The sequence below is a fragment of the Phocoena phocoena genome, chromosome 3 (genome assembly GCF_963924675.1).
Source record: "Phocoena phocoena chromosome 3, mPhoPho1.1, whole genome shotgun sequence".
Classification (NCBI taxonomy): Eukaryota; Metazoa; Chordata; class Mammalia; order Artiodactyla; family Phocoenidae; genus Phocoena; species Phocoena phocoena.
The window spans coordinates 106,921,049-106,940,104 of record NC_089221.1 but is presented as its reverse complement, the minus strand read 5'-3'; the positions used below and the strand labels follow the sequence as shown (position 1 = coordinate 106,940,104).

General features: G+C 36.0%; 1 protein-coding gene across 1 annotated transcript in view; it reads left to right on the top strand.

Moving 5' to 3' along the window:
* Positions 1-19,056, top strand: part of FBN2 (fibrillin 2) — a 231,510-nt gene that overhangs the window by 176,574 nt on the left and 35,880 nt on the right. The window contains exons 35-44 of the mRNA XM_065873429.1: positions 5,004-5,126; positions 5,987-6,109; positions 8,476-8,637; positions 9,366-9,434; positions 9,887-10,012; positions 11,217-11,342; positions 11,951-12,103; positions 16,678-16,746; positions 17,632-17,757; positions 17,939-18,064. Coding sequence (XP_065729501.1) covers positions 5,004-5,126; positions 5,987-6,109; positions 8,476-8,637; positions 9,366-9,434; positions 9,887-10,012; positions 11,217-11,342; positions 11,951-12,103; positions 16,678-16,746; positions 17,632-17,757; positions 17,939-18,064 — 1,203 coding nt within the window. The remainder of the gene's footprint in view (positions 1-5,003; positions 5,127-5,986; positions 6,110-8,475; positions 8,638-9,365; positions 9,435-9,886; positions 10,013-11,216; positions 11,343-11,950; positions 12,104-16,677; positions 16,747-17,631; positions 17,758-17,938; positions 18,065-19,056) is intronic.

Sequence of the window (19,056 nt, the reverse complement as noted above, 5' to 3'; positions counted from 1 at the left end):
AACTACACCTTTTGCTTAATAGTCATGTCTCCTGCCTCTAAGTTATGACATCACCCCCTTTCCTAGAAATGGGACTTTGTGACTAGTGTGATACCTTTCCAAGAAAAAGAATTTGGATTTTCTTTTACATTAGAGACTCAATTCACATTACATAGAGTTTGGGCCATCATTGTGTTCATAAAAGTACATGAAAATGTAAATAAAGGAGAAGGATTGAAAACAATTCATATGCCATAAGGTTTTAACAAAATTAGTGATTCATAGAAAACCTTAAAAAAAAACTCAGGCTAACTGCTAGCAAAGATTATAAAATGAAACCAGATTACAGGCTTTCCCTACATGAGTATCTAATCAAATGAACAGAAATAGTAAATGCCAGCGTGGGCGCGCGCACACACACACACACACACACACACACACACACACACACACATTTCACCAGCATCAACCAAACAAAAATTATGCAATCTGGGGTAGCTTGGAGTAGAACCTGACTCTGCCCCACCACCAGAAGTGTCACTGAAGAAAGAAAGTGTGCCTAAAAGATCATGGCAATTTCCATAAATATCTACCAATTTGGAGAGAATCAGAATGAGAGAATGAATAGCAGGCTCTGGGAAGATGGTATTAGAAACTGAAAGTATTCATGCTTCTACTCTGACCTGCTAGGTTGGGCAGAACCTAAACCATTTTATACAAGGCAGCTGTAGAATGAGCTTTATTTTTTTCCTAGTCCTGGTTCCTTCTAAGCTTTGAAGTCAATTGGTAGAAACTGTGAGTCAATGTGTTTATGGAATTACATGATTTATTACCCACGTCAGCTTGACAAGAATTGGTGGGAAAAGGGACAAGTTAGCAATAGCCAGACACTTTTGCCAACATAAAATTTCAAAATTAATCCTTTATACATAAGACAGCATTTCCCTTTCATAATTCTGTTCCATTATTTGTGGCCTAGGGTCTTCCAGAACTTCTCGCAGAACCTCCCTCAAGGTGATGCTAAATAGTTTCTGTTTACTGTACTTCCTTCTCATGTTGGCTTTCCCAAAATATGTTGTTTCCATGGAGAGAAATCCCAGTTGCCAGGGCACCTGAGAGTGGCACACATGTAGTTCACCCTTTGCTCCATTTAACCAGATGCCAACTTTTGAGATCCCAAAAATGCAATTCCATGGTTCTGCCTGTTTCTCTATGGTTTTGTCTTCTCTCTTTCTATGAGATCTGGCACATTTAGACACTTTATCCTGAATTTATTACTTTAATTCCTTGATATTTTCCCATCTTATTATAAATTGATGCCCCTTTGAATTGATCCTCTAAACAACATTTTCCACTCAGCATCTACCTCTAATCATAAATTCTCAGAATTTCTATAGAGTTTAAAAAACTGCTGGAGTTGGCCATTTCCCAGTATTCTTCACCAAAATGGGAAGGTACAGAACCTGCAAGAACCTCCTCAGGGACAGGTTAGGACTCCATCAGATGGAGTAAACCCAGATACAGAGCATTTAGTATGATTTCCGAAGAGAGAGCAGGGGCCAGGTTCACCAACAAAGAGCACACAGAGCCCAGTGGAGGTCCTCCCATCCGTATTTCTCCTCTTCCCCCACCTTATGAAACTCTGGGCCACAGAATAGAAGCTATAATGAAAACCGTACCCCAAGCTGTCTTCCAAAGAAAGCCCAAATCAAAAAAGAAGGGAGGATGTCGAGAAGCTCCATCTAAACTGTATCTCAGAGTACAGTTGACACTTGAATAACATGGGGGCTAGGGACACTTACCATCAGCATGGGGGGAAATCTGTGTATAACTTGTAGTCGGCCCTCAGTGTTCACAGTTCTCTGCATTCGCGGTTCCATGTCCACACATTTAACCAACTGCAGATAGTGTAGTTGTACTACATACACTGTGGTATTTACTATTGAAAAAAATCCATGTATAAGTAGACCCGCACAGTTCAAATGTATGTTGTTCAAGCATCAACTGTATATAAAACTCTTGAAAGAGCTGACCAAGTAATGTGTAAACAAACTGAAACAACAGCAACTGTGCAGGTGTTCTATGGAAACAACAACAACAAAAAAAGCATACAAAAAGCAGATAATCAATCCAGAGTAGAGGAAAACTACTCAAGGAACAAGAGCAAATTTCGCATAGGTATATTGTACCTCAGATAACCTTAATAAAAACATATGATTGAACAAGTTCAAAGTGATTATAAAAACAGAAAAGAAAGACAAAAAGAGATATTGCAGAGTTAAGGGAAACAAAAAACGTGGGCCAGTGTAGCAAAATAAGAGAACAATTAAATAGACACAGCAAAGAACAGAGGAGATGAAAATGTAATTAGTACCATAGAGAATGGAGGTGAGATAATCACAGTGAAAAAAAAGGGGGGAGAGGATAAATTAACACTATTAGAGAAAAGACAAAGACCATAAACTTAAGTATAATGGGTGTTTCTGAAGTGAAGAGTCCCTAAAAATTGAATAGAAAAAAAGTATTAAACAACCAAACATTTTCCTGAAATAGAAGGAACTGAATATACAGAAAGAAGTAAATCATTTTTATTTAACCTAATTGAATTTGTCAACTTAAGTAATAGAGATTCTTCAAACTGCAGATAGAAAAGGCAAGGCATGAACAAAAAAAACATTCAGTACCAACACACATTAGAATGCTGCCCTCACAGTTATAAGGACACATGTGACAAGAAAGCTATACCTCAGAGTTAATTAATTATAAAGACAATAGACAGGGCTTCCCTGGTGGTGCAGTGGTTAAGAATCCTCCTGCCAGTGCAGGGGACACGGGTTCGAGCCCTGGTCCGGGAAGATTTCGCATGCCAAGGAGCAACTCAGCCAGTTGCGCCAGTAACGGATCCTGTACTCTAGAGCCCACGCGCCACAACTGCTGAAGCCCGCGCGCCACAACTGCTGAAGCCCTCGCGCCTAGAGCCCATGCTTTGCAACAAGAGAGGCCACCGCAATGAGAAGCCTACACACCACAACGAAGAGTAACCCCTGCTCACTGCAACTAGAGAAAGCCTGCGCACAGCAATGAAGACCCAACACAGTCAAAAATAAATAAATAAAATAAATAAATTTATTAAAAAAAAAAAAGACAATAGACATATCCTGACAAGTGAAATAATTCAGAAAGAAACCACCTGTGGGATCTCCCTTCTTGTCTTGGGCAAAACGAAAACAAAAACAAAACCAAAAAAGACACACAACTTATCAGCAATGAAAAACAGCCAATCAAGAAGTAAATGGAGAAGTGACAATAAAAACATTATTGATTCCTTTAAAGAATTAGTACTAAATACTGTAGAGATTATGGTAAATGCCATGAACATTTAAAAAGTGAAAATAATATGAATAACAAAAATGAGTTGGAAGCATATATGGATGCTAATTGTTAATCATCATTGTATAGAATCCATTAATACTGTCTTAAAATTGTGTTTGAATTTTAACATAAAACCAAAAGATGATACAGTTTTAGTGTTTTCATCAATTCTTACCATTAGAAAGCATTTTAGAAGATACTGAGATAATGAAAAATTGATCTGATGCCTGGAAATTGTTTCAGCTTTACTCTCTGTGAATATGCACTGAGAAATATCAATGTTTGGAATGGTGTTCATCCAATTACAATGATAATTCTGGATAGAAGCATTTTTGAGTGATTTTTGTTCTTGCTATCTTATTTTCTGTGTTTCCTATCTTTTCTGTTTCCTATCACCACTTTTCTGTATTGTTCAATTTTCTGAATATGCATCAATTTTATAAAAACAAGGCAGTATTCTCTTAAAATACCTTATTCCACGCAACTTTTATGTTATTTAAATGGAAGTTATTTCTAATAAAGTTCACTTAAAAGTAAAATGCATATGCAGAAGGCTGATAATACAATTCCACTGCAATTTATAGATTAACACAACTCAATTATAAACTAACTTAATGAGTCTTTACTGATTTATATAAAAAGAATAACTTTGTTTATTGCCCCAACACAAGTAAAGACAACTTTACACATCAATTGAACTTCTAGACACAATTTGAATTATACTTTAAATATAAGATAGTTGCAATGCTTTATTTTGACAATCATAAATGACCAAAAGACCCGTTTATACTTAAGATATAACTGTCTCAAGACAGCATTTTAGAATGACTTGTCTAGTCTAGCCTAAAATGGCATGCCTGGTCTGCATTCTCAGGATATGAGGTAATTTGTGTACAAAAATGTCCATCCTCTTCCTATGTGTAGAAATACAGATTACTTCTACAGCTGTACAGGCACACTATGCCTTCATTTTCATACAAATGAGGAGTAATAACTTCTTGTTTATTTTGAGTTAAAGCTTCATGGAAGACTTTCATAAACTGAATTTATGATTTCAGTCCAGTAGAGATATCTTAATGAGATTTGGAGGAATGTGGGGCAATGGATGATCTTATTACACACTACTGGGAAAAAACTTCTTTCCCTATTTATAACTGACTTTATTATAACAGATCAGATTACATAACAAGAAAGAAGTTTAAAAAATTAAACTTAAATAATTTAAAAGATATATTTAAAATATTTATGTTGTATATTTTGTATGTTGTAGATGTTTATAAAACATCTGCTGTTTTCACTTAATTATTATAATCTTTGAATTTGTTTTTATCTTTAATTTTTTACAATCTTATTCCTTTAACACGTTCATATTTAATTTCTAAAAGGTTTTTATGCCCTAGGCCAATTTTTTTCTGAAGTATTTTACAGGTCAAGACAGTAAAATACTGTCAATAAAATAAGATAATATTCTTTCATATTTCTGACCCATATAAACATTAGTTGCTTGCCATTTATGTGACATCTCTGGTCAAAGAAAAAGAAAATTTTTTGCTGCATAAAAACATCTGAGGAGATAGAATAATTTATTAATGTCATACAGTAAATCTAAATGTCCTTGTAATCAAGAGATTACTATTTTTTTTAATCTCCAGATATCGATGAATGCTCCTTCCAAAATATTTGTGTCTTTGGAACATGTAATAATTTGCCTGGTATGTTTCATTGTATCTGTGATGATGGTTACGAATTGGACAGAACCGGAGGGAACTGTACAGGTATGGCCAGTTAAGGGCTTAATTGTGTTCTTATTAGTAGAAATGAACATTTTGTGCTAGATATAGAAGTTCCTCAAATTTCTGCTTAGCCTGCTATGCCTTGGGCTATGCATTTTTTTGAAAAAAAATTACATTCTGATACATTTATTGTTTTATTATTTTTAATTAATTTTTATTGGAGTATGGTTGCTTTACAATGTTGTGTTAGCCTCCACTACACAACAAAATGAATCAGCCATACACATACAGATATCCCCTCCCTTTTGGACTTCCCTCCCATTTAGGTTACCACAGTGCATTAGGTAGAGCTCCCTGTGCTATACAGTATGTTCCCATCAGTTGTCTATTTTATACATAGTGTCAATAATGTATATGTGTCAATCCCAGTCTCCCAATTCCTCACACCCCACCCCTTTCCCCCTTGGCTGATACATTTATTTTTAACTATTGAATTGATCCATTGTAATATAAACAACTTAATATTAAATATCCAACACGAAATTAGTAAAGTATTTCTTTGTATGTATTTGTGATGTCCACATATATGTACAAATATATAATACATATGTTTAAGTTTAATTAAACAAACAGTGATAAAATGTTTTTCTTCAGAATTGCAACGTTTCATTATAATTTATTTATTAAGGATATTAAATGATATCATCATGAATACTGTGTGACTGATCTATGGAAACTGCTTTAGGTGTATACAAGTATTTCATTTTTATTTCATTGTTTTGAGTCCCTCCTAAAGATTTTTAGTCTACTGACTTGCAAAATTTCCACCAAATTCTTTGGAACAGCAGTATGCACAAGGAAAGTAAAGATGTTAATGTGGGCATTTTAAATGTTTTTCCTAGATATTGATGAATGTGCAGATCCAATAAACTGTGTGAACGGCCTATGTGTCAACACTCCTGGTCGCTATGAGTGTAACTGTCCACCCGATTTCCAGCTGAACCCCACCGGTGTGGGTTGTGTTGGTAAGCAAAAGCTATATGAAACAAATGAATAGAAGTACATAGAGTTAAATACTCATACTCTCTTGTGATGACCATTTACTACAATTAACTTGAGAACAAAATAGTAGTCCTTTACCTGAAGGAACTCTAGATTACCAAAATATATGGTCACTTTTATCCTGCTTATCTTCCAAGTCATATTTTGAAACAGGAATTTTTAAGACATCTGCTCCCACCACCTCCTCTCACAGACTTGAGAACCAGGGCCCTAAAGGTGCAGTCATTTGTTCAAGGTCTCAGTGCTTGCACATGGCAGAGCTGAAGCAGTGTCCCGAGTTGCCTGGCTCCCTGTCCAGTACATTGGCCAGGACAGATGGGTTTGAAATGTGGAATCAGTTTTACAAAATGAATATGTTTCAGGTTTATGCATGACAACTAACAGGCAAGCAGTTAATGGCATTTATAGGACCATTTCAGGTATATATTTTTTCAAAACCAAGAAAATACAGAATAAAATTTGAGTTAGCTATGATTAAATTCCCATTAAAATTTCTAGTAAGGTTGTTTGTGCCTTTTTCTTCTGCAGATTATTTTCAAAATGACTTACAAATATAAAAAATTAAAAAGGTTCACTGGATGCATATGGCAGATAACAAGGACTGTTTTTCCTGATACCAAAGGCTAAGAATATGCAAACTCTGTGAACCAGCAGCTCCTCTCTGGGCTTTAGATATCAAATAAAGTAACTTACAGGCCCATACGGAAACATAAGGAAAAATATTCAGTGCCTCATTATTTGCAATGGCAAGAATTTAGAAGCCATATTTGGAGAGTGGATAGATTGAAAAAGAATTGCAGTTGAATACTGTGGAGTTGACGGATTGGATGTTATAAAGATGGAATGAGGTATACGACAAAATACCATTTATAGAAATTTAAAATATGCACACGAAAACAAAAATACTAATTTTGCAGGAGCAGAGACCAAAAGAATAATATTAAACACATTCATATGGTTGAGTAGGGGATGAGGAATGAGAATGGAGAGCAGGGATAAAAGAGAGAGAATGGGAGGGAAGGAGGAAGGAAGGAGGAATGAATACAGCCTAGTAAGAGCAGAACCATGAGTTAACACCTCTGTCTGCACCCGAGTCAGTAACAAAAACAAAACCAAAAAAAAAAAAAAAGAGAAAAATAAAATAATATAAAGCTGCCCAAGTGATTAAATGTGCAGCCGGAGATGAAAACTACTTGGTAGACTGTAATAAGGACTTTGGATTTTACTCTGATTGATGTGGGACACCACTGGGAGTGGCCTGGGCTAAGGTAATGCTTCTGAAGGATGACTCTGGCTATGGTGGGGAAAACAGACTATAGTTGGGTCCAGAGATGAGTTAGGAAACAATTGCAATAGTCCAGATGAGGGATGATGGTGGCTTGAGCTCAGGTTGTAGTGATTTAGAAGCAGTGGTAAGTCATCAGAGTCCAGATATATTTTGCAAGTAGTGTTGACAGACCTTATTACTGGATTGAATAAGGCATGATAGTAAGGATTCAAAGTTTGACTGCAAGGTATAGGGCCTGAGCAATTAAAAAATTGGAGTTTCCATTTATTGAAAATGCAGAAGCCTGGGAGAGGATTGGAGCAGGTTTTGTATGTGGAGGAAAGAGTATCAAGTGTTTGATTTTAGACGTGTTAACTCTAAAATACCTTAGCTATCTAAGAGGAGAAATCAAATACTAGGCACATGGCAGAAAGATCTGAGTTCAGGGGAGAGGTGAAAGATGGAACCACAAATTTGATAGTATTTAAAGTCATGGAACTAATGAGGTGATCTAGATGGTAATTATGGATAGAGACAAGACAAAGGCTGAGATTCATTGATCTCTTAAGTAGCCTCCCCAAAGTTGTTACAGACTGGCTTTCCCAAAACCTGCAAAACTCAATGTGCAAATTGAAACTAAACTGTGGGAGAATGGAGATTATGGGGAGGAGAGGAAGGAGATGGAGTTATCAATATTTCAGTGATAAGATACGTTGCTTTAAATTAACATATTGGATTTCACTCCCTTTATTGATAAACTCATGCTATAGATTGATTATAGGAAACATTTTTTGCAATCATATTATTAAAGGTCCAGAATGTCCCAGATGAGTAATTGCTTACTATCTTGTTTAGTCCATGATCTATATGGATGTGTAGATGTAGGAAAGTGTAATTTATTTAATTCCTGCAACTCAGTCTTGAAAAAGTTTAAAGCAAGAGATTATTCTGTTCTGGGGATTAATGTACAGAATTTGAATTTCATCATTTGAGTGACCATTCTCCAAAACAGGCATTCTTACTCTGATAAGGACAATTTTAAGTTCCTGTGTTGCCCTGCAGACAATCGAGTGGGCAACTGTTACCTGAAGTTCGGTCCTCGGGGCGACGGGAGTCTCTCCTGCAACACTGAGATTGGGGTGGGCGTCAGCCGCTCCTCCTGTTGCTGCTCTCTGGGGAAGGCCTGGGGGAACCCCTGCGAGACCTGCCCCCCTGTCAATAGCAGTGAGTATGGAACGGAAGAAGAGGAAAGAAACACTGGTAGCTGAGCACTAGCTACCATTTTCTTCTGGTGCTAGGGGGTGAGGGAGGTAGTGAGGGTCAAAACTTTGAATCTGGACTACTTTCAATGATTGTGCTGAAACCAGCCAAGAGTGTGTCATATAAAAGGAATCTGAATTCCTCTCTTCTTACTGTTTTTCTTGATAATGCTAAAAAGAAAAAACAGTTTTTAACCACAATCCAATATGAATGATGATAATATCAGTTCTCCCTGGTGTCACAGATAAAGACCATACCTGGTTCTTTTCCACAGTTGTTTTAGTTCAGGTTCATAGATGAGTTGTATTCCTCAAGTCCAGTCATATTATGTCTTAAATTGAAATGTATGTCCTGATATGAACATAGGTGAAACTTTTGAATTGTTGAGTCTTTTAGTTTTTATTTACTAGCCAAAAGGGTTGTGATATAAATTATCTGAAAATAATCTTTTTCTTTAATTAAAAGCAAATGGGTTTTGTTATTCTACTTTGTATATAATTTATGAAGTAATCATCTTATTTCAAGTAAAATGTAATGTACTTTTTAAAGATAATGTATTTGAAAAGGCACTAAGGAAAATATAGATACACCCCTTAGGATATGCGCTTTGAGCCTGGCAGTTGTTAAGTGCTAATTCACTGTCAGCCTCTTGTACACAGGTATCAAATTTCTTTTTTTCCATTGTTTTGCAGCTGAATATTACACTTTGTGTCCTGGAGGTGAAGGCTTCAGACCTAACCCCATCACAATCATCTTAGAAGGTGAGCATACCTCTAATTGTCACCAGATTTAAACAAGGTAAAGAATTTACTTTAGAGCAAATCTGGTAGAAAAGTTAGTGTGGAACAGTCCCAACAAGATTATTTTGCAAAATTACAGATGGACAATTACCAGTCTGATGAATAACCATTTGTAAATCAGAAAGATTTGACCCATTGCAGTGACCTGATGTGTGATTGTTCTGCAGAGAAACTCTTTTTATAATTATCCCCAACTTTAATCATCCTCAGCTTGCTGTAATTACTCTTCTCAGATTATAGCAAAGTTCCGTGACAAAGCCAAGAAAATTCATGGTCAGAATAAACCTCTCATCTAAGTGTGCATTCACTTGGATGTGTGGAAGTCTGCAGGTCTTACAGTATCACACATTTGAAAGCTCTCATAGTAACTCTTATCTTTCATGATGGTATCTGAGCTGTCTCCCCTTTTGCAGATATTGATGAATGCCAGGAGTTACCAGGTCTCTGCCAGGGTGGAAACTGTATCAACACTTTCGGGAGCTTCCAGTGTGAGTGCCCTCAAGGCTACTACCTCAGTGAGGAAACCCGCATCTGTGAAGGTGAGATAAATTTATACCTAAAAATTATTAGTGCTATTTAAAACAAAATTACTGGTCAGGCCTGGAGAAAAAGGGTCCATCTTCAAATTTTATCAAAGGATATGTTGAGACTGGTTCATAGCTTTTTTCTTTTCCTATCAGTGCTGCTAAGTTGTATGATGATAGATAAATTAATTTACAGATTATTTGCCACAACTTACCATTATTTTTCTCTGAGTAAATGGGTTGGTAATAAGTGGGGGAAGCTGGAATAATATGAAAATATTCAGTATCAAAATAAGTTATTAGTTCAAATACCAATAAGTTCTATTTTATATAGAAAAATAGGTAAGTTTGAAATGCAACCATTAGGCTAATATTTTCAGTAACTTTTAAATGTTGGACAACATAGTATGAAGCAGTTCAAAGGTTATGCAGATGCCTTTATTGGTTCCATCCCCAACTTCTCACATGGCGGTGTAATCATCCTTTTAGAGGTCTGTCTCCCCACTAAACTGGGAGCTTCTTGAAGCAAGATCCACATCTATTTCATCTTTATAGCTACAAGTTCTAGCTTACAGTAGAATCTCAGTATTTATTTATGGAATGAATGAATGAATGCTTCTAAAAAATGAACCTTAAACATGTAATGTAATTGTTTCCATTATAACCTTTCTTTTGGAACATGTTAGATAAATGCATCTGGAAGAAATATGATTTAATAAGGAGAATTACCCAGCAGCTGTGCTACTTCTAGAATCTCTGAATGGGTGCTAATTTGAAAGGAAAGGCTTTTTAATTTTAAAGAAAAAGGCTTTTCTAACTGCATTCAGTTTAAAATTGACACTAATATTTGGTTTTCAATGACATGAGAGGAAAGTAGCTTTAAAGCAATTCCATTTGACGAATATGAAATTTCAATTAAAAAGTATAGGTGCCATTTAAGTTATTTTTTGCCACTTTGGAATAGCTTATTTTGATCATCTTTATTTTTGAATGTTAGGTTTTTATTCTTCAGAAGAAGGACATGTTTTATATCATGTAAATGCATATTTGGGGGCAGTTCCTATGTAATTGCTTTAAATTCTAAATTTTATAAAAATAAGATAAATTCTATAAAAACATGAATTTGGGGAATCAACCATATGCTTTGTTCAGTAGTTTAAGTGATATAAATTCATGGGGAAAATATTTACTAATTAATGGACATTCTTGCATCCTCTAGATATTGATGAGTGTTTTGCACATCCTGGTGTGTGTGGACCTGGGACTTGCTACAACACCCTGGGAAATTACACCTGCATTTGCCCACCTGAATACATGCAGGTCAATGGAGGCCACAACTGTATGGGTAGGTAAAGGTCTCTGAGATTGATTAGGTCACAGTTGCTGGCTTCCTGGCCAACAGTTATCTCCCAGATACTTACATCTCAGAATTATTATTCAGAAAGTTTGGAAGTTAAATCGTTATGAATAGTGAAGTATTTCAAAGTCTTATAAACTTCTGGGTCTGTACCATATTTTTGAACTTTGACTACATAATTGCATGTTACAAAGCATGAGTCAGGTAGAAAATTTCATCAAATATTGTAAATATATATTCTTGAATAATTTTTATTTTCCATTCATGTAAAGTGAACATTATTTTATGAATAAGAGAACATTTAAAATTTAACATGTAATCCTTTTTAAATTAAATAAATGCATTTGAATAGAGAAGTATCTGTTAACTTTGTCCCCCTAAGAAAATTGTAAATGAAACCCCTTATTTAAAAACAGGAAAGATGCTTATCTAAAAATGATTTGTGTTCAGCTTAAGGAATTATTTTAAGATACCTCCAAACGACCGTGAAAATTTTCAGAGTTAATTGAGGAAGTTTGGTGTGTCCAGGTGTGTGGGGTTTGCTATTAGCTGCTTGCTGATAGGATTGGTTGGCTTACTTGTTTTTCTCTATGTAGACATGAGAAAAAGCTTCTGCTACCGAAGCTATAATGGAACCACTTGTGAGAATGAGTTGCCTTTTAATGTGACAAAGAGGATGTGCTGCTGCACATACAATGTGGGCAAAGCCTGGAACAAACCTTGTGAACCATGCCCAACGCCAGGAACGGGTAAGCACACAGCTCCTGCTTCTGCTGAAGGCCGAGTCAGTGACACAGGTATACATGTAACAGTAGAGGAAAAGCAAAAAGTACTAAAAGTACGGAAAGCAGACACACTCCGTTCTGAAAATATCCAAGAGCTCATATGGCTCGGTTTCTGAAGCAGCCCTCCTTGGGATTCAAACACTAATTCCTGAGATGTCTGTTGAGTAGGAGTCTGGATCCTGAAAATAAGCCGCATTGCTGAAATTAAAATTTATAATGCTAGCCCATTTAAACTTATTATCTTAAAACGTGCTGCTTACTTATTCTTTTATTCATAAAACAAGTATTTATTGAGAAACTATTGTGTGTCATTGTGCTATATTTAGAAGGTGTCATTTTGATTTAAAAATTTGTGGTCATTTATAAAGTCCAGCAAGCTCAGTGAGTATCTTTTTAGTTCGACCTTGGAAAATATGCAAAAAATGGATTTGATGAGCAAACTTAACATAAAAGCAATGTAGTGTCAAAGTTTTCCTTATGCATCATTTCCCTCAAACTTACCTGAAATTTTTAGGCAGAAAAGAGAACTGGTCTTTACACAGTAAAATTTTTTTTGAAGCACAGATTCTTTTGAAAGAAAAACTGAACGATAATAGAGACAAGAGCAAAAACGTTGTCTTAAAATTGTTGCCCACTCAGGTTCCTTTATGACCTGAGAAGGGATCACTCTTAATAGTTGTAGATACTAAGAGATGAACCAATAGGACAAATAGGAAACAATGGTTATGCATTTGTTACCAAATACAGTATTACTTAGGGTATATTTATTAAAATGTTTCATTTAACATGATGAAATTAAGGAGAGGCATGGTGAAAAGTGACATATGGGGCCTTTCTCAGTGGCTTAAATTCAGTGGGCAAATGAATTTTCTCTTTTTTTCTTTTTTTTAATTGAAGTATAATTAATATACAATATTATTTTCAGGATTACAACATAGTGATTTGACATTTATATACATTACGGATTGATCTCCACAATAAGTCTAGTAACCATATGTCCCCATACAAAGTTATTGCAATTTTATTGACCATTCCTTATGGATACATTACTTTCCTGTGACTTATTTATTTTATAGCTGGAAATCTGACCCTCTTAATCCCTCACATCTATTTTGCCCAACCCCCAACTCCCTTCCCCTTTGGTGACCACCAGTTTTTCTTTATAACTATGATTCTGTTTCTGTTTTGTTTCATTCGTTTGTTTTGTTTTTTAGATTCCACATATAAGTGAAGTCATACATTGCTTGTCTTTCTTGGTCTCACTTATTTCACTTAGCAAAATGCCCTCTAGATTCATCTATGTTGTTGAAAGTGGCAAGATTTCATTCATTATTATGGCTGAGTAATATTCCATTGTGTATATATATATGTGTGTGTGTGTATATATACATACAGTATATCACATCTTGTTTATCACTTCATCCATCAGTGGATACTTAGGTTGCTTCCATATCTTGGCTATTGTAAATAATGCTGCAGAGAACATAAAAATGTATACAATTTTTTGAGTTAGCGTTTTGTTTTCTTCCCATAAATACTCAGAGGTGGAATTGCTGAATTGTATGGCAGTTTTATTTTTAATTTTTTGAGAAACCTCCATACTGTTTTCCATAGTGGCTGCACTAATTTACATTCCCACCAACAGTACACAAGGGTTCCCTTTTCTCCTCATCCTCACCAGCACTTGTTATTTGTGGTCTTTTTTTTTTTTTTTTTTTTTTGCGGTACGCGGGCCTCTCACTGTTGTGGCCTCTCGCATTGTGGAGCACAGGCTCCGGATGCGCAGGCTCAGCGGCCATGCCTCACGGGCCCAGCCGCTCCGCGGCATGTGAGATCCTCCCAGACGGGGGCACAAACCCGTGTCCCCTGCATCGGCAGGCAGACTCTCAACCACTGCACCACCAGGGAAGCCCTATTTGTAGTCTTTTTGATAATAGCCATTCTGACAGGTGTGAGGTGATATCTCATTGTGGTTTTGACTTGCCTTCCCCTGATGATCACTGACATAGAGCATCTTTTCTTGTGTCTGTTGGCCATCTGTATGTCTTCCTTGGAAAAATGTCTATTCAAGTCCTCTGCCCATTTTTAACTAGATTGTTTGTATTTTTTATATTGAGTTGTGACCATTCTTTGTATATTTCAATATTAACCCCTTATTGGATATATCATTTGCAAATATCTTCTCCCATTCAGTAGATTGCCTTTTCATTTTGTAGATGATTTCCTTCACTGTGCAAAAGGTTTTTCGTTTGATGTAGTCCCATTTGTTTATTTTTGCTTTTCTTTCCCTTGACTGAGGGCTTTTCTTTCCCTTGCCTGAGGAGACAGATTCAAAAAAATATTGCTAAGACCAGTGTCAAAGAGCATACTGCTTATGTTTTCTACTAGGAGTTTATGGTTTCCAGTCTTACATTTAAGTCTCTAATTTATTCTGAGTTTATTTTTTTATATGGTGTAAGAAAGTGGCCAGTTTCAATCTTTTGCAAGTGTCTATACAGTTTTCCCAGCACCATTTATTGAAGAGACTGTGTTTCCCCCACTGTATAATCTGGGCTCCTGTGTCATAAATTAAGTGATCACATAAGTGTGGGTTTACTTCTGGACTCTCTATTCTGTTCCATTGATTTATGTGTTTGTTTTCGTACCAGCACCATTTTGTTTTTTTGTTTTTGTTTTTTTTTGCCATATGCAGGCCCCTCACTGCTGTGGCCTCTCCCATTGCGGAGTACAGGCTCCGGACACACAGGCTCAGTGGCCATGGCTCACAGGCCCAGCCACTCGGCGGCACATGGGATCCTCCCAGACTGGAGCATGAACCCATGCCCCTTGCATTGGCAGGCAGACTCTCAACCACTGCACCACCAGGGAAGCCCAGCACCATACTGTTTTGATGACTGTAGCTTTGTAGTATAGTTTGAAATCAGGGATCTTAATACCTCCAGCTCTGTCCTTTCTTAATACATTATTGACTGGGGGATTTTTGCAGAAACTAATGCCTGTGGCTGTAATACATCTCCAGTCAAAAATGTGTTAAGATTGCTTTGGCACAAGTGGATTTTCTTAGCTCTATCTTGCCCTAGTTTTATTCCAAATAAACCAAATAGGAACATTTTTATAATTCTGTAATTTGAAAACTTCACCAGTTAGAAATTGAAAATCATTGGTTTGGGGAATAAAATATTACTTTTTTAGGTGAGAGGAAGTAAAGGGCTTAGGTTTGATAGACTGGTCTGTATTTAAATCACAGCTCTGCCATGATTATTTATCCTTTCTGAAACATTCCTCGTATGCTAAATAAGGATAATAAAGGAATTAAATATTACTTTTTAGGTGAGAGGAAGTAAAGGGCTTAGGTTTGATAGACTGGTCTGTATTTAAATCACAGCTCTGCCATGATTATTTATCCTTTCTGAAACTGATTCCTCGTATGCTAAATAAGGATAATAAATCAGTGGTGACAGTGACTAATTGATATGGTTATAAGAACGATCATTTATTTATTTATTTTTGGTTGTGCTGGGTCTTAGTTGCAACAGCTGGGCTTCTTAGTTGCAGCTCACAGGCTCCTTAGTTGTGGCATGCCAACTGTTAGTTGCCGCATGCATATGGGATCTAGCTCCCTGACCAGGGATCGAACCCAGGCCCCCCGCACTGGGAGCATGGAGTCTTAACCACTGCACCACCAGGGAAGTCCCTATAGTGATGATTAAATGAGATGATGTATACAAATTACGGTTCGCATATTGCCATGCAGTTAGAAGCCATTAAATTGAGCATCTGTGATGTGCCTTTCTATATGCTTGGTGAATATTGGTGGATGAAACAGACAAAGTCCCTCCCCAGATAGCACTTGGCGTATAGTCTGCAGTATGTGTTTACTTGATACTGTTTTCAAGAGGTTTATTCATGTGTGTAGCAATGGGCGTTAGAAGAAATATGCTTCTTAAAAATTAGACTTTTAGTTTGGTGAATTATGTGGAGTGCCTCTCATAGTCTCTATTTTATTCCACGATGCATTGTTTTTTCACATTTCACATTCCAACAAATAGACATTTATGTTAAAAAAAGACATAATTCATGTCTCATTCATTACTCATTGTTAACATGTTTCACCACTACAGAATTATTTTTGCATGCTATGCCTTTGTGCAATTCTAATCCCTTTTTAAATTTGTACACTAACCTGGTTTATCAATCTATGTAAATCGGGTCATTTTTAAAGCCCTCCATATCCAAATAAAAAGAATTTAAATGCCTAAAGTAGATGTTTTGAATCTCATGATTTACTTCTAATATCAGAGCAGTAAAAAGTTAATGATGATAATAATAAGAATAGCAATAATAATAATGATAAAGTGTGCCTAGATTCACTTCTTGCAGAAGCTGGCATTGTTATCAAATAAATATAATTGAAATTAAAATGTCTCATTGTGAATAATATAAAATATATCTGTCAGTAAAAGTAATACTATGTAAAATGTTATTTTGAAGGAGTTTGAGAATTTTAAGAGTGCATTTTCTTTGTTTATATTTTAAAGCTGACTTTAAAACTATATGTGGAAATATTCCTGGATTCACCTTTGACATTCACACTGGAAAAGCTGTTGGTGAGTTTTTACTAAATTATGTTTATTTTAATACATGTAGCATTTTGTAAAAATTTGTTCAATGTTTTTAAAGTACCATAAAAGATAATAATCTGTATTTGGATCTAATATAGTTAGACAAGAAAGAAATAACATGTTTACAGCCTCTAACCAAGTTTTAACAGTGGGATTAGTCCATCAACATAGTCTGGTGATTGAGTTATGATAGTTATGTGACTATCTCAAGATTTCGTACATATCAAGCTGAAACTTTAGTTTTCCTCTTCATGAATATTGTATTACATGACTCTAAATAATCCACTTTATTTTAACCTTTACCATCTGTTTTTTCATAAGTATACGTTTAAGTTTTGGGTGTATTTTTACAGTATTCCTTTCTCCCAATCTACTTATGAATTTGCAGAATTATTAATTATATAAATCACTTCCTCCTGAATGTACTTTCTGTTGCACAATCTACTTTTCTTCTGCAAAGATTAAATAAACAATATAATTTTAAGTGTCCATTATCAATTCATGTATAACAAAGGACATAAAATTAAAAAAACATAGCTGGCTTTATCAGATGGCTGATAGCAATCTGGGGAGCCTGACATGTAACTTAAGAGGAAGCTTGATTCCCTAGGAAATTCATTTGCTATATTGACACTAATATCACTTGGTATATTTGATCAGCTGCTTCATTTTTTTCATCACTGTTCAAAGGATATAATATCTTATGGTCTATATGCTTTTATAAACCACAAAATCATTCATACTTGTATAGAATTGATTTTTGTGACACTGTGTGTTTTCACTCCAGTGTACACATAGTATTATTCAAGGTTTTATGGTGAATACATTAAGCAGAACCCTGTATATTTGATCACATCTGTTCAATTGCAGACATTGATGAATGTAAAGAGATTCCAGGCATTTGTGCAAATGGCGTGTGTATTAACCAGATTGGCAGTTTCCGTTGTGAATGCCCTACGGGATTCAGCTACAATGACCTGCTCCTGGTCTGTGAAGGTAATCTGAATGATGTGTGACCTTATCCAAAAAAGTTTGGCAGACATAACTGGTTTTTAGACAGTTTTCTGATTTTTACTGTTTCTTCTGTAGCATTTGGGAGTTGATCACCAAATTGGTTAAGTGAATATAATACTGATGCAATAATGAAGTTTTAAAAACGGAATTGTTGCTCTTTCAGATATTGATGAGTGCAGCAACGGTGATAACCTCTGCCAGCGAAATGCCGACTGCATCAATAGTCCCGGCAGCTACCGCTGTGAGTGCGCTGCAGGTTTCAAACTTTCACCCAACGGAGCCTGTGTAGGTAAGAAAGAGAATGACTTGTTCTTTGATACTGAGCACAGTGTTCTTTACACTTCCTGCACTGAAAAACTGTCCATGCTTTCCTATCAAAAAAGGTATTTTCTTTGTCTGGTTTTGGTATCAGGATGATGGTGGCCTCGTAGAATAAGATGGGGTGTGTTCCTCCCTCTGCAATTTTTTGGAAGAGTTTGAGAAGGTTAGGTGTTAACTCTTCTCTAAATGTTTGATAGAATCCGCCTGTGAAGCCATCTGGTCCTGGACTTTTGTTTGTTGGAAGATTTTTTTTTTTTTTTTTTTGTGGTACACGGGCCTCTCACTGTTGTGGCCTCTCCCATTGCGGAGCACAGGCTCCAGATGCACAGGCTCAGTGGCCATGGCTCACAGGCCCAGCCACTCCACAGCATGTGGGATCTTCCCGGACTGGGGCATGAACCTGTGTCCCCTGCATCGGCAGGCGGACTCTCAACCACTGCACCACCAGGGAAGCCCTGTTGGAAGATTTTTAATCACAGTTTCAATTTCAGTGCTTGTGATTGGTCTGTTCATATTTTCTGTTTCTTCCTGGTTCAGTCTTGGAGGGTTGTACCTTTCTAAGAATTTTTCCATTTCTTCCAGGTTGTCCATTTTATTGGCATATAGTTGCTTGTAGTATTCTCTCATGATCCTTTGTATTTCTGCTGTGTCAGTTGTAACTTCTCCTTTTTCATTTCTAATTTTATTGATTTGAGTCCTTTCCCTTTTTTTCTCAATGAGTCTGGCTAAAGGTTTATCAATTTTATCTTCTCAAGGAATCAGCTTTTAGTTTCATTAATCTTTGCTATTGTTTTCTTCATTTCTATTTCATTTATTTCTGCTTTGATCTTTATTATTTCTTTCCTTCTACTAACTTTGGGTTTTGTTTGTCCTTCTTTTTCTAGTTGCTTTACGTGTAAGGTTAGGTTGTTTATTTGAGATTTTTCTTGTTTATTGAGGTAAGATTGTATTGCTATAAAC